Source organism: Loxodonta africana, chromosome 8 (assembly GCF_030014295.1).
Source record: "Loxodonta africana isolate mLoxAfr1 chromosome 8, mLoxAfr1.hap2, whole genome shotgun sequence".
Lineage (NCBI taxonomy): Eukaryota > Metazoa > Chordata > Mammalia > Proboscidea > Elephantidae > Loxodonta > Loxodonta africana.
In genome coordinates, this window is record NC_087349.1 from 81,162,149 (window position 1) to 81,174,529 (window position 12,381).

Consider the following 12,381-nt stretch of genomic DNA (forward strand, 5'->3'; position numbering starts at 1 on the left):
TTGTGTCTTTGGTTTTCTTCATTCTCCCTTGTTCCCGATGGGGTGGGATCAGTAGACATATCTCAGATGGCTGCTCACAAGTTTTTAAGACCCCAGATGCTACTCACCAGGGTAGGATCTAGAACACTTTCTTTATAAACTATGCTATGCCAATTGAGCTAGAAGTCCCCTAATCTTTGCTTAGTTTTAACCTAAAGAAATCTTAGTACATAGAAGTAGACTCCCAATTACAAACACCTTACTTTTATATAGAAACCATGGTGGTGTAGTGGTTAAGTGCTACTGCTGCTAACCAAGAGGTCAGCAGTTCAAATCCACCAGGTGCTTCTTGGAAACTCTATGGGGCAGTTCTACTCTGTCCTGTAGGGTTGCTATGAGTAGGAATTGACTCGACGGCAGTGGGTTTGGGTTTTTTGGTTTACTTTTGTATAAATTATGTCCTTGACTTAGATCCAGTTCTCCTGCCAAAGCACCTGATGGATGTAAAAGGGAGGAAAAATGGAAGAACCTGTGGAAAACAAGAGTAGTTTGGAGAAGTCAACATTGGAAGCAGATTTCCAGAAACATCTGGAATCCCTAATTGGTAGTTTCTCTTACACCAAAGAAACCAAACCAAACCCATTGCTGTCAAGTCAATTCCAACTCATAGTGACCCTACAGGACAGAGTAGAACTCCGCCATAGAGTTTCCAAGGAGCGCCTGGTGGATTCGAACTGCAGACCTTTTGGTTAGCAGCTGTAGCACTTAACCACTACGCTATCAGGGTTTCCTACACATCACTCCCAGTTTTCCACTTACTTTGGATTCAGTCATTCATTCAGTAGATATTTATTGTGTGTCTACTATGTGCCAAAATCTTCTTTTTGGTCCACAGGGAAACATCAATAAACAAAACAGTTTAGTCCCTACATTCACTGAGCTTATAGTCTATACAATCAATAAAGGAAACAAACAAACAAAAAAGACAATTTCAGATAGTAGTAAGAGCTATAAACAAAATCAAACAGGGCAATGGGGTCAAGAGTAATGAGGTTGGGGGTGGCTGGGGGAACTACTTTGGCCATTAGTGAAAGCCTTCCTGAGAAGTCGGTTTAGGAGCGGAGGCCTGGAAGCTGAGAAAGAAGCAACCTGGGGAATATCTGGGGAGTGATCATTCCAGGCAGAGGGAAAGAGGACACTGAGATAGGGAGTTTCAGGGACAGAAACAGCAAGTGTGGGCTGACACTCAGTTTACAAAGGAGTGGTGGACAAGGTTGTAAGGACAGAAGACAGAGAGACTGGATCATGTAGCACTTGTAGGCTGTGAGAAGCAGGGATACCAGTGAGCAGGTTGTTGCAACAGTCCAGTCAAGAGATGCAGGGACTTGGGAGAGGGTTGTAACAGTGGATGTGGTGATAAGCACTTTGGAGTAGAGCTGCCAGGACTTGGTGATGTATCTGATACATTACGGCAAGAGAAGCAACAGGACAACTGTTAGGTTTTTGTCCCGAGTAACTGCATGGATGGTGGCACTGTTCACCAAGATGGAGAAGGCTTGGGTTAGAGAGCCTTTGGGGAGAAAATCTCAAGTTCTGTTTTGGACACATTAAGATATTAAGATTACTGGAGCTGTTCAGTAGGTAGACGGATAACAGCTGGTGTTCAGGGGAAGGAGTCAGAGTTGGAAATATTCAGTTCCCTCACTAGCCACATTGCAAGTGTTCAACAGGCACACAGGTGGCTACCATATTGGACAGTGCAAAGAACATTTCCATCATTGAGACAGGCAGCCGCAGAGCCCAACACTTCTAAGAGACACCTACTGTGGCTTATTCTCCTACACCAAGCAGAATAGGCTCTACATCGTTCTGAAATTGTCCTTGACAAGATAACCACAGAATGGGCCATAGATGGCCTTAACCAGCCTCTGCGTGGAGACTTAACATCCTAAAGAAAGAAAATCAACCTCTTCCTCCATCCTGGGGGATCGAACCCTTGTCTAAAGAAAATACATAGTCATCCCCAACCTCTGAGCCTGCGTGAAGTTCAGTCCTGAATATTCATGATGAATTTGCATTTCCTTGTCTGCTCTCTGTAAAAGCCCACCTGCCCAAGATGCCTACCAGCAGTCTTGGAGGCAACAGCCCTGATGGCTTCTTTCCTTGTACAATGACATAAAGGTGTCCTTCTGAACTCTCACCTCAGCCTCTTGTTTATTGGCTGTAACAAGTCATGCAGAGCAAAACCTGGGGTCTTCACCTGCCAACATCACTGCAGAATGTTTTATTGGACAGCACTGCTCCTGAACCAATGCTCAGTCTCTGTAATACACCATCTCCTTTGTGCTTTCATATAACATCTTCAGATTATTAAAGCAAATCTATTCTCAAGGTTTTAACTACACCTACTGTCAGATGACCATTACAAATATGTCTCTTTTTTCATATAATTTATTTTATTTTGTTGTTGTTGTTGAGAATATACACAGCAGAACACACACCAATTCAGCAATTTCTACGTGTACAATTCAGTGACATTGATTACATTCTCCATGTTGTACAACCATTCTCAACCTCCTTTTCTGAGTTGTTCCTCCCTCATTAACAGAAACTTACTGCCCCCTAAGGTTCCTATCTAATCTTTCGAGACCTGTTTTCAATTTTATTCCATATAGATAGATAGTAAAAGAGCACAATGTTCAAGGCATTCTTTACTAGTTAATCTAGCTTAGCACTGTTCTTAATCATTAGTGCCACATTTCTGTGTGCCAGATATTTTCACTTACACATTAATATCAAGGCGAAGTTGCAATATTTAAACTGAATGTCACCTTTTCCCCCAAACTACCTCCCTCTCTTGACTTCCCTATTTTCATCTTTGCTACTCCTTTTATTTTTCAGTTTCCCAAGTTTAGTCACTGGACTTCTATGTTACTTCTTTCTTATCCACTGAATCTATATCCCGTCAAATTTCCCTTAAAAATGTCTCCCAAATGAATATATCTTTTTTTCTGCTATCAAAGTGGCCATAGTGGGCCTACCTAAATCTTGTCTTTCTCTAAGCCCTTCCAGTTTACCCATGACATCAGGTTAATTGTACCAAATACCAATGGCCCTGTCCCTCCCATTCTCATAAAATCACAATCGCTTCCCTAAAAAATCGATTCAGTGCCTTCTACGATCTTATTTATCTTATTTTGCTTCCCCTTTCTACATGAACTGCCTGTTCTAAGCAGACCAATCTCATAACTCAACTGTGCATTCCTGAAACTGCTGCAGCTCCTGCTCCACTTGTATGCACCTGCTGAAACCCCAACCCACCTCCAACGACTAACGACTAACCTCACGGCCTTCCTCGTCTGTGGAGTGAAGCCATTGTAGGTCATAATGTCCTTGCTCAGTCTTCTCAGGTGCTAGAGGGCTCATTCTTTGTATTAGTTGTCACATAACTTCCTGGCTTGTCTGTTACAAATTTTTTGAGCTTTTGCATTGCAAATAGCTCTGCGATCCAGTTTGACATGTGGAAGAAATAAAGGCATAGTGTCTGAGGAATTACAGTAAGTAAAAGCATGAATATCAGGGAGTAGGAAAACAATTAGAGGTTGTGAAGAGGAGAAAACATCCCTCCATTACAGAAAGAATAATTTTTGGTGAAGATGGAAAAAAACAAAAAAAATTGTGAAATTTTTCCACAGTCAACAATGTTGATGTTCCTGTTACTGGTCTGGTGATTTTGGCGCCTCCATACAATTGACACCTTCTTCATATAACCGAAGATCTCATGTTTTCCATCAAACCAGTCTATCTTAGTCATTCCTCAGATTAATCTTACCAAGATGATAGAAGATGAAGGGCTTTTCTGAAAATTTCTTCCCATAGTGCTATTGTGTCATATGAATTTTCATCTTGGTTTATGAACCCAGAAATATTTTTTGAAAGTAAAAACCCTTATAAACAACTTTTTTGTGTCTCCTTTTATATTTCTATCTTTTATTGTACTCATTATGATAGCCTCTACATAGTTGTCAATCACTAAGGATTGGCTGACTGACAGATTTTGCTTAGACCAAGTAAGGTGTTAAAATTTCAGAGGTCCCAGCAAGACCTGACAACCTTCTAAAAAAATCCATTTTCTCTTGGTTGATTTTTGGAATCCTATCATTAGAAAGTGTTATTTTGTTGTTGTTGTTTTGAGTCAAGTTAAAATAAAAATACCCATGATAAGGGTAATGTTCTGAGGTGGTTTCATCATTTATACTTTATTATGACTGTTTCCAGTGTTTTCTGAATTACTTTTACATTGGTGCTATAACAAATTATTAGAGAATTAAGGGTTTAAAACAACACAAGATTATTATCTTACAATTCTGAAGGTCGTATGTCCAAAATCAGTCTCACTAGGCTAAAGTCAAGGTGTTGGCAAGGTCAGTTCCTTCTGGAGGCTCTAGGGGAGAATCAAATAAGCAAAACAAATAGAAATTTTTTACAATCGACAAACTAATTGAAAAAGTTCATGAATTCATGAATAGTTTCAACTGTAGATTAGACACAGATAAACTGGCAGATGGCCAGAAGAAAACATTCAAAATGAAGCATGGACAGAGAAAAAGATAACACACACATACATACATAGATGTATACACACATATATCTATGTACATACATACACAATGTAGGTATACGGAAAACAGCATAACATAATGCTTTTGAAGACCTCATCAGTTCTCATTATTACCATATTTTATCAATTCTAAAATACATATTTTCTCACTTTTTAATATCCCTGAAATGTTAAACAACTGCTAACATTTTACGATTGCTATCAGCCAGGTGGCATTGTGATGTAGTTATCATGTCTAGGTTTACGTACACATTACCAGCACCAAAACTTGCATTAAGACTATCAGCAGCTTAAAAGAAAATCTTAAAGACAATAATGCTTTTCAAAAAGTGTTTTAACCTCTAAGAAACAACTAGGTATGGGTAATATATATGTGTTAGAGATGAGGGCCTAGTGGTGGTGATGTGAAGCAGATGTGTTTATCAAAACTCCCAAAGTAGAAGTCATAGGTAGGTTAGCGCTACATAATGGTAAAGCTGGTTTAAGAATGTAGCACCACTGCTTCTAGTTCTTTAAGAAAATGCTGCGACACCAAAGAACTTGATGGCATAGAGGGTCATTTGCTGTTGTTGTGTGCTGTCAAGTTGATTCCGACTCATAGCAACCCTATAGGACAGAGCTGAACTGCCCTACAGGGTTTCCCAGGCTAAAATCTGTACAGGAGCAGATTGCCAGGTCTTGTCTCCCACACAGCGGCTGGTGGGTTTTAACCGCCGACCTTTGGGGTTATACCTGAGCCCTTAACCATTACACCCCCAGGCTTCTTTAGACGATCATACTATGTAAAAAAATACATAGGCTTAGATGAACCTGTTAAAAAGTGATTCCAGGTATAAAGTGTCTCTAGTTGTCAAGAAGTTTTAGAAATATTTTAACCAATATTATTTCACTTATTTTATGTGTACAAAAGAGATATATGGGAGAAATATATATGTATCTACATCTAACTAACTCTAAAAGAACTCTTTAAATAAAACAAATATACTAAGTAAGAGAAAGCACAGTGTAGTGTCTTACTTTAATCAATAGCTTTGAGTGCTAAATGAAATTTGTTCTTCTGGGTTTTGGACTTGCCTGGAATCTATGACCTCTTTTTTCCCTCCAATTTCTCTCATTTGAAATGGGAATATCTACCCTGTGCCTGTCCAGCCGTTGTACTTTGGACGCACTGTATCTTAGGTTTCATAGGTCCCCAGGTGGAAAGAAATTTTGCCCCAGGATGGAAACACCCACAGTCTCGCCCATACTTGATTCAGATGACTCAGAAGATGAGGTTTTGGATTTAGGGTTGATGCCAAATGGGTTAAGGCTTTGGGGGATGATGTGATAGGAGCAGTATGTTCTGCATGTGGAAAAAACATGAATTTTTGAGGGCCCAAAGGGTAGACTATTACGGATTAAATTATGTGCTAACTCCTAGAGCTGTGAAAAGGAACCCTGGTGGCATAATGGTTAAGCACTCGACTGCTAACCAAAAGGTCAGTGGTTCAAAGCCACCAGCCGCTTCATGGGAGAAAAGACCTGGAGATCTGCTCCCGTAAAGGTTACAGCCTAGGAAACCCTATGGGGAAGTTCTACTCGTTCATATAGGGTATCTGTGAGTCAGAATCAACTGGACAGCACACAACAACATAGCTCTGGATGTTATCCTACTTGGAAATAGGGTTTTATTTGTCAATAAGGGTGTATACTAAACCTAATCAGTTCTGAGAAAGATTAGACACAGAAGTAGGCATATGCTGGGGAAGACAAATGCCACACAAGCATCCAAGAAACCAAGGAAAGCCAGGGCTACGTTCAGAAAAAGAAGGAATGGACATGGCCAAGACCCTGGCTTTTAGCCTCCGGAACTGTTAGAAAATAAATTTCTGTTCTTTAAAACTACCTACTTGTGGTATTTCTGTTACAGCAGCCCTAGGTGACTAAGACACAGTATTACTCAGTATTTGTTACGCAAACTATCGTTGACTTATTTAACAGATATTTATTTTAGTCATTATTATAATTACTATTTCAGCTAACTAACTAAGATGATATGGGACTAAGCAACAGGAAAGTAGATATGTAACACTACAGATCTTCTTTTTAAAAAATGAGTTCTTTAATTGGCTCAGTGAATTTTCTTTGCTCAACTTGTTTTCCAAGCGAACACAATGAAGAACACAACGTGCTTTACCAGGAAATTCACCACCGTTACAATCAGATATTACAGTGTGATCAGAAATTAGGCTTCATAAAGCACGGTCATGAAAGTGTAGTTAGTTATTTGTTGAGGGGAGCAACTACGTAAGATTTTGGTGTAAATGAGCAGCTAATGCACTTACCAAGGTGAGCCTCGAGTTTGTCTTATAAACGGTTGTCACAGTTTATTGAAGTATCTTTCTTGGCCTTGGGTGTTCTCTTCCTGGATGTAATGAAATATACTGATTATTAGATTATATTACATGGGTATTTGGGTATCAACACTATGGTCTTAATGATGGTTGCAATAGAGGGGAAAAGACTGAAGTGTATGTATTTAAAGTGAGTTTTATTAAATAGTTTTTTTTTTCTACAAAATGCAGATTATTGAGAGTGTCTATTTTTGTACTTTTCCTACTTATATGTCAAATAACTGGAGATGGTGCAAAGCCATATAGCGATTGAAAAGATATCCTATGCAAGGTTATGTCTGTTGACTTCTGAAAAAAAGAAGAATATGCTTATGGATTACTGTATTTGTATCATGTGTTCCTTCTCAATAGCTAAAGCATTTCTGACACAGGGGCTCATTTTTTCATGGAGAAGTTCTCCATTTGAAAATGTATTAGCTTTTTTTGATCCTTAGGTACTATGTAATTAATTGATAATTCCACTCTGGAGGTTAAATCCAGATTCTTCATAGCCGGCTCATTGAGCTATATGCTACAGAGCCTAACAAATGAGGTCAAGTCACAAAGTTCTCTATACGTCTGCAATGCAATGTTAATTTATGTGCGTAGCTGTGATTTTAAGACTAGCGAGGATCCTTGGTGGTCCAGTGGTTAAGAGCTCGGCTACTAACCAAAAGTTCTGGCAGTTTGAAACCACCATGCACTCCTTGGAAACCCTACGGGGAAGTTCTACTCTGTCATGTAGGGTCACTATGAATTGGAATCACCTTGATGGCAAAGTTTTTTTTTGTTTGTTTGTTTTTTGTTTTGAAGATAGCTAAGATCCTGAAGTTTCATCCAAAGGAAGGATATATTATGCTCAATATAGTTTTAATCATGAGTTTATTTACAGAATAGCCTACTTTTTTGATAACTGTTAATCCATATATAGTGGAAGCTCTAACTTGCTTATATGTTTGGTGAACTGGAACACTCTCCTCCCTCAGGTTGCTGGCTGACAGAAACCACTGTGCCAGTTTCACAGGGAAAACTAAGCATAAGGTAGTTTAAAGGTTTTCATCAATTTTAATCAGGTCAGCGGCAGAATGAGAATAAAATCCAGTGTCCTGAAAAACCATACATTGTCCATCTGGTTTTCCTTCTTTTATTCCAATACTAAAATTTTTATTAGCTCCAAGTATAAGCTCAGCATCAGGCAAAAGTTATAAATTCAATGACAAAATCAGAAAAGATGAAATATCAACTCAGAAACTTCAGTTGCAGAGTGGGAGGAGTGTATGGGGTGAAATTCTACACAGTGTTCTTTTTCAGACCCTCTTTTTTTTTTTTTTTTTTTTAGAACTGTGAAAATGCTTTATATCAACTAAGTGATAAGATTTCACAGTCATGCTTGTTAATATTTTATTTCAGAGGAATTAAATTGTAAATAAGATGATACATTCCGAAAGAGCTGAGGAGATGCAAGGAAATTATCAGAGAAATGGGTAAGTTTTGCTTAAATTCTGCAAAAAAGTGTTTTTCTTCTGCAACTTCAAATATGCCTTAGTCTTTCACAGCTGTGGCAAAAAACGTTTGCAATTTTCTCCAAAAATAGCAGTGCTATATTTAATAGTGATTTTAGGACTTGTATTTTTTTTTTTTTTTTTTTTTTAACAGCTACAGGGAGCACTGGTGGCACAGTGGTTAAGTGTTGGCCTACTAACCAAAATGTCGGCAGTTTGGATCCACCAGGTGCTCCTCGGAAGCCATATGGGACAGCTCTACTCTGTCCCATAGTGTTGCTATGACTCGGAATGGATTTGACTGCAACGGGTTTGGATTTTTGGTTAATAGCTGCAGGATTTAATTTCGTTCTTCAGATATTTCCTCTTCTGAACTTCTTGTACCTTACCAGGGTATAGAGGAAAGATGCCTGAGTATTTTCATTTCAATTCTCTATGGACCCTTCATTCCATGTGAGACATTTAATAAAACAAAATGTTGGATTCTAATTATTTTTTCACTAAATGCATGTCTGTGTGCATATGTATGTTACAAAACTTCCTCATCTCTAATGAATTAATTCCAGCTTTACAATAGAAATATTAAAAAATCTAATTTATTTCCACTTGTTCACAATAAGGCAGACGTACATACTATAAACCTGGAGAGGATCCCTCTAGATCTCATGGTTCACTAATGCAGGGTTACAAATAGCCAGAAAGGGAGCTCCCTCTATACCATCTTCTCAAGTTTTAGAATGTTTTGGTGAGAAACTTCTTGAAGCTGAAGCAAATTCCTCTTGGAAACATTCTGAAAAACAGAAGAGTTACATCCCCCACCCTCTAGCGCTCTCTTTGTCTTCTCCTCCTCCAGGGTAAATTTACCCCATATCTTTGGATATTTACCCCATATCTATCTCTAAGCATCTTTTGCTCTTAAATCCAGAGCAGATTCACCAAATGCTGATAGGAAAGGTGATGAGAATAGAGGTTTATTTTGGAACATTTGTGCACTAAGCATTATCTGTGGGCTGAATCATGTTTTTAGCAGATATTGCCCAAAAGGCCTCTTAAAGCTAAGAGCTCAGAGTTTAGGCTCTGGAGTCAGGCTCAAGTCCAGTTAGTAGCTGTGTAAGCTTGGGCTATTTAACTATTCTGTGATTCAGTTGCCTATAAAATGGTCGTGATAATACTAATCGGCTACAGGAGTCGATTCCATCTCACGGTAACTCGATGTGTGTCAGAGTAGAATTGTGCTCCATACAGTTTGCAATGGGTGATCAAAGTAGATGGCCAGACCTTTCTTCCTAGGCACATCCAAACTTTCAATTAGCAGCCAAGCACATTAACTGTTTACCCAGGGACTCTGTTCATGATACTAGTTACCTCCTAAGGTTTCTGTAGAAACAGTGGTGGACCAAAAAATATGTCAGTAGGAACACAATAGCAAACGAGTGCAACAGTTATATACCACCACGCAGAAAATTAGATGAGCACGTGGTAAATTTTGCTAGTCTCCATAAGGAAGTGAGAAACTGTGCTTGTTTCATTTGGATGTAAGAGCATGGGAGAAAACAATCTGAAAGAAAATAGGTATAAGGATTGAAGGCAAGGGTTGGATGAGCGGTGAAAAGTGCAATCGGAGTGGGATATAGGTTTTGGGTTTGGCCTTCCGGCTTGCAAACCCTAAAGCATAGATAGAGCGCTCTAAGCGAGGAAACTGGCTGCCTGAAGTCCCTCACCCCCTATGGCGTAACCAGCGCCTGCCCCCATGACTTAGGCTCCGTCCCCCCCCGGGCATCACAGGGGCACGGAAATCTGTCGGGCCGAAGACCCCCAAACTTACCTTTCCGCAGCCGTGCAGTTCTCCACTCTCAACCGCAGTGGGAAAGAGACTTTTGAAAGACCCTGGAGCCCTCCTTCGAAGGCTTTCCATGAAAGTCAATAGACAGAAATGTTTTCTCTGAAACAAAACTTATGAAGGAAGGAGAACTTGCCGGATCTTAAGCTTTAAAATCCGCATTTGAGGCGGGAGGAGGGGTTGTGGGACTCTACAACCTTGGTGCGTAGTCTCAGAGCACATTGGCCCAGTATGTAAGTAAATTATTAAACTCTCTCAGAATAAAATTAAGTGACTCGTCGCCTATCCGGTCTGATAGAACAGTATGTATTAAAGCTGGAAGGAAGAGTCAAGTTCTCACTTTCGAGATGGCTTTTTAGAAAACAATCTGTTCACCTCCAGTCTTTTAATGTTTTGGAATCTGTGTGTGTGAGTGTGTGTGTGTGTGTGTGTGTGTGTGTGTGTGTATTTAATAGATAGATTTCCCTGACCTGAAAGAATAAATTTATGATTTTCAATTGGACCTCCTTGAAATGTTGAGCTAAGAAATAAAAATTTTAAATGGGGAACAAAATTCAAGAGTGCACTTGTTTAATGTGTTCTTAACAGGCCTCCTTTCATTAAAAGCTTGTAGTTGCTCTTGAGCAAGTTATTACAAAGGGTTAAAAATGTGCTCCAGAGAATTGTCTTCTGTTGTTACCCTAAGAAACTTAGGGGCAGCCAGTAAAAACTTATTTTCTCAGTGATTATCCTAAAGATCTTTGTACTGTCCATCAAGATTATTTTTAAAATTTCAATATTGATATACATTTGCTACCAAAGTCGACTGCTAACCAAAAGGTTTGCCATTTAAACCCACCCAGAGGCACCTTGGAAGACAAGCCTGGCAATCTGCTTCCAAAAGGTCACAGCCTTGAAAACCCTATGGGGTAGTTCTACTCAGCTCACATGGGGTCACTAACAACAGCAACAATCAATGTGACACAAATTTTAATTGAAAAATTTTGCACATCGTGCTGGCATTGTAACCTTCCCATTTTAAACATTCGTTTTCCAGAACACTAGGAGAACTGCCTCAAGTGAGACAACAAGCTGTTGGACCTATTGAGATAGTAAGTCAAATCAGTTGGAAAGTATGTGAATAAGAAAATTATAGGGAATTTCTAGTAGTAAATGAAATGGTTTTGTTTGTTTGATAGTTTACATCTATTTTTTGAAGGAAAAAAAAAAACTAATCTACGTGTTACTTCCAAAAGGGAAAAAATATAAAAATAATGAAAGTTCCATGATAAGAAAAATAAACAACACAACTTGCAAAAAAGAGAGTACAATTAATTTCTAGTGACTCAGTGCCTTGCAAAGCTAAATTCAGAACAAAAAACGCTATGTATACAATGACTCCATACATACATATTTTTTTCCAATATGCATAAATTTTACCAGAGGTTATTTCTGAGTAGTGACAGAATTACGGATGACAGTCACTATCTTATGTCTATATTTCAGTGTTTTCCAGTGACTGTATATTGATATATGCTGCTTTTTTATCTTCTAAATTATTAAAAATCTTTTTAAAATAGAAATCTAAATATTGTTATAAATTCTGTATATTGGAAAAAGGGCCCTGGTGGTGCAGTGGTTAAGCACTTGGCTGCTAACCGAAAGGTCAATGATTCAAACCCACCAACGCTCTGCAGAAGCAAGATGTGGCAGTCTGCTTCCATAAAAATTACAACCTTAGAAACATTATGGGCAGTGGTGTCACTACGGGGGTGGAGGGAGTATGGGCTGCACTGAGTGACACTGTCATAGTGGGTGGACCCAAACGACTGTCTAGAAAATTTGTGTGCAGTGTTTCAGCAGAAATTTATTATTTTTTATAAAAATATCCCTGTAGTTATGGAAATCCTAGCGGCGTAGTGGTTAAGAGCTATGGCTGCTAACCAAAAGGTCGTCTGATCAAATCCACCAGGCACTCCTTGGAAACCCTATGGGGCAGTTCTACTCTGTCCTATAGGGTCGCTATGAGTTCCTAATTGACTCATAGCGACTAGAAAGCAACGAGTCGATCGGTCGGTAGTTAGTTAT

General features: G+C 39.0%; 1 protein-coding gene across 1 annotated transcript in view; it reads left to right on the top strand.

Annotated features, from left to right (window-relative positions):
* The first annotated feature begins 8,403 nt into the window (after positions 1-8,403).
* ABCB5 (ATP binding cassette subfamily B member 5) overlaps positions 8,404-12,381 on the top strand; it is a 104,414-nt gene continuing 100,436 nt past the window's right edge. The window contains exons 1-2 of the mRNA XM_003407086.2: positions 8,404-8,456; positions 11,351-11,405. Of these exons, the coding sequence (XP_003407134.2) occupies positions 8,404-8,456; positions 11,351-11,405 (108 nt within the window). The remainder of the gene's footprint in view (positions 8,457-11,350; positions 11,406-12,381) is intronic.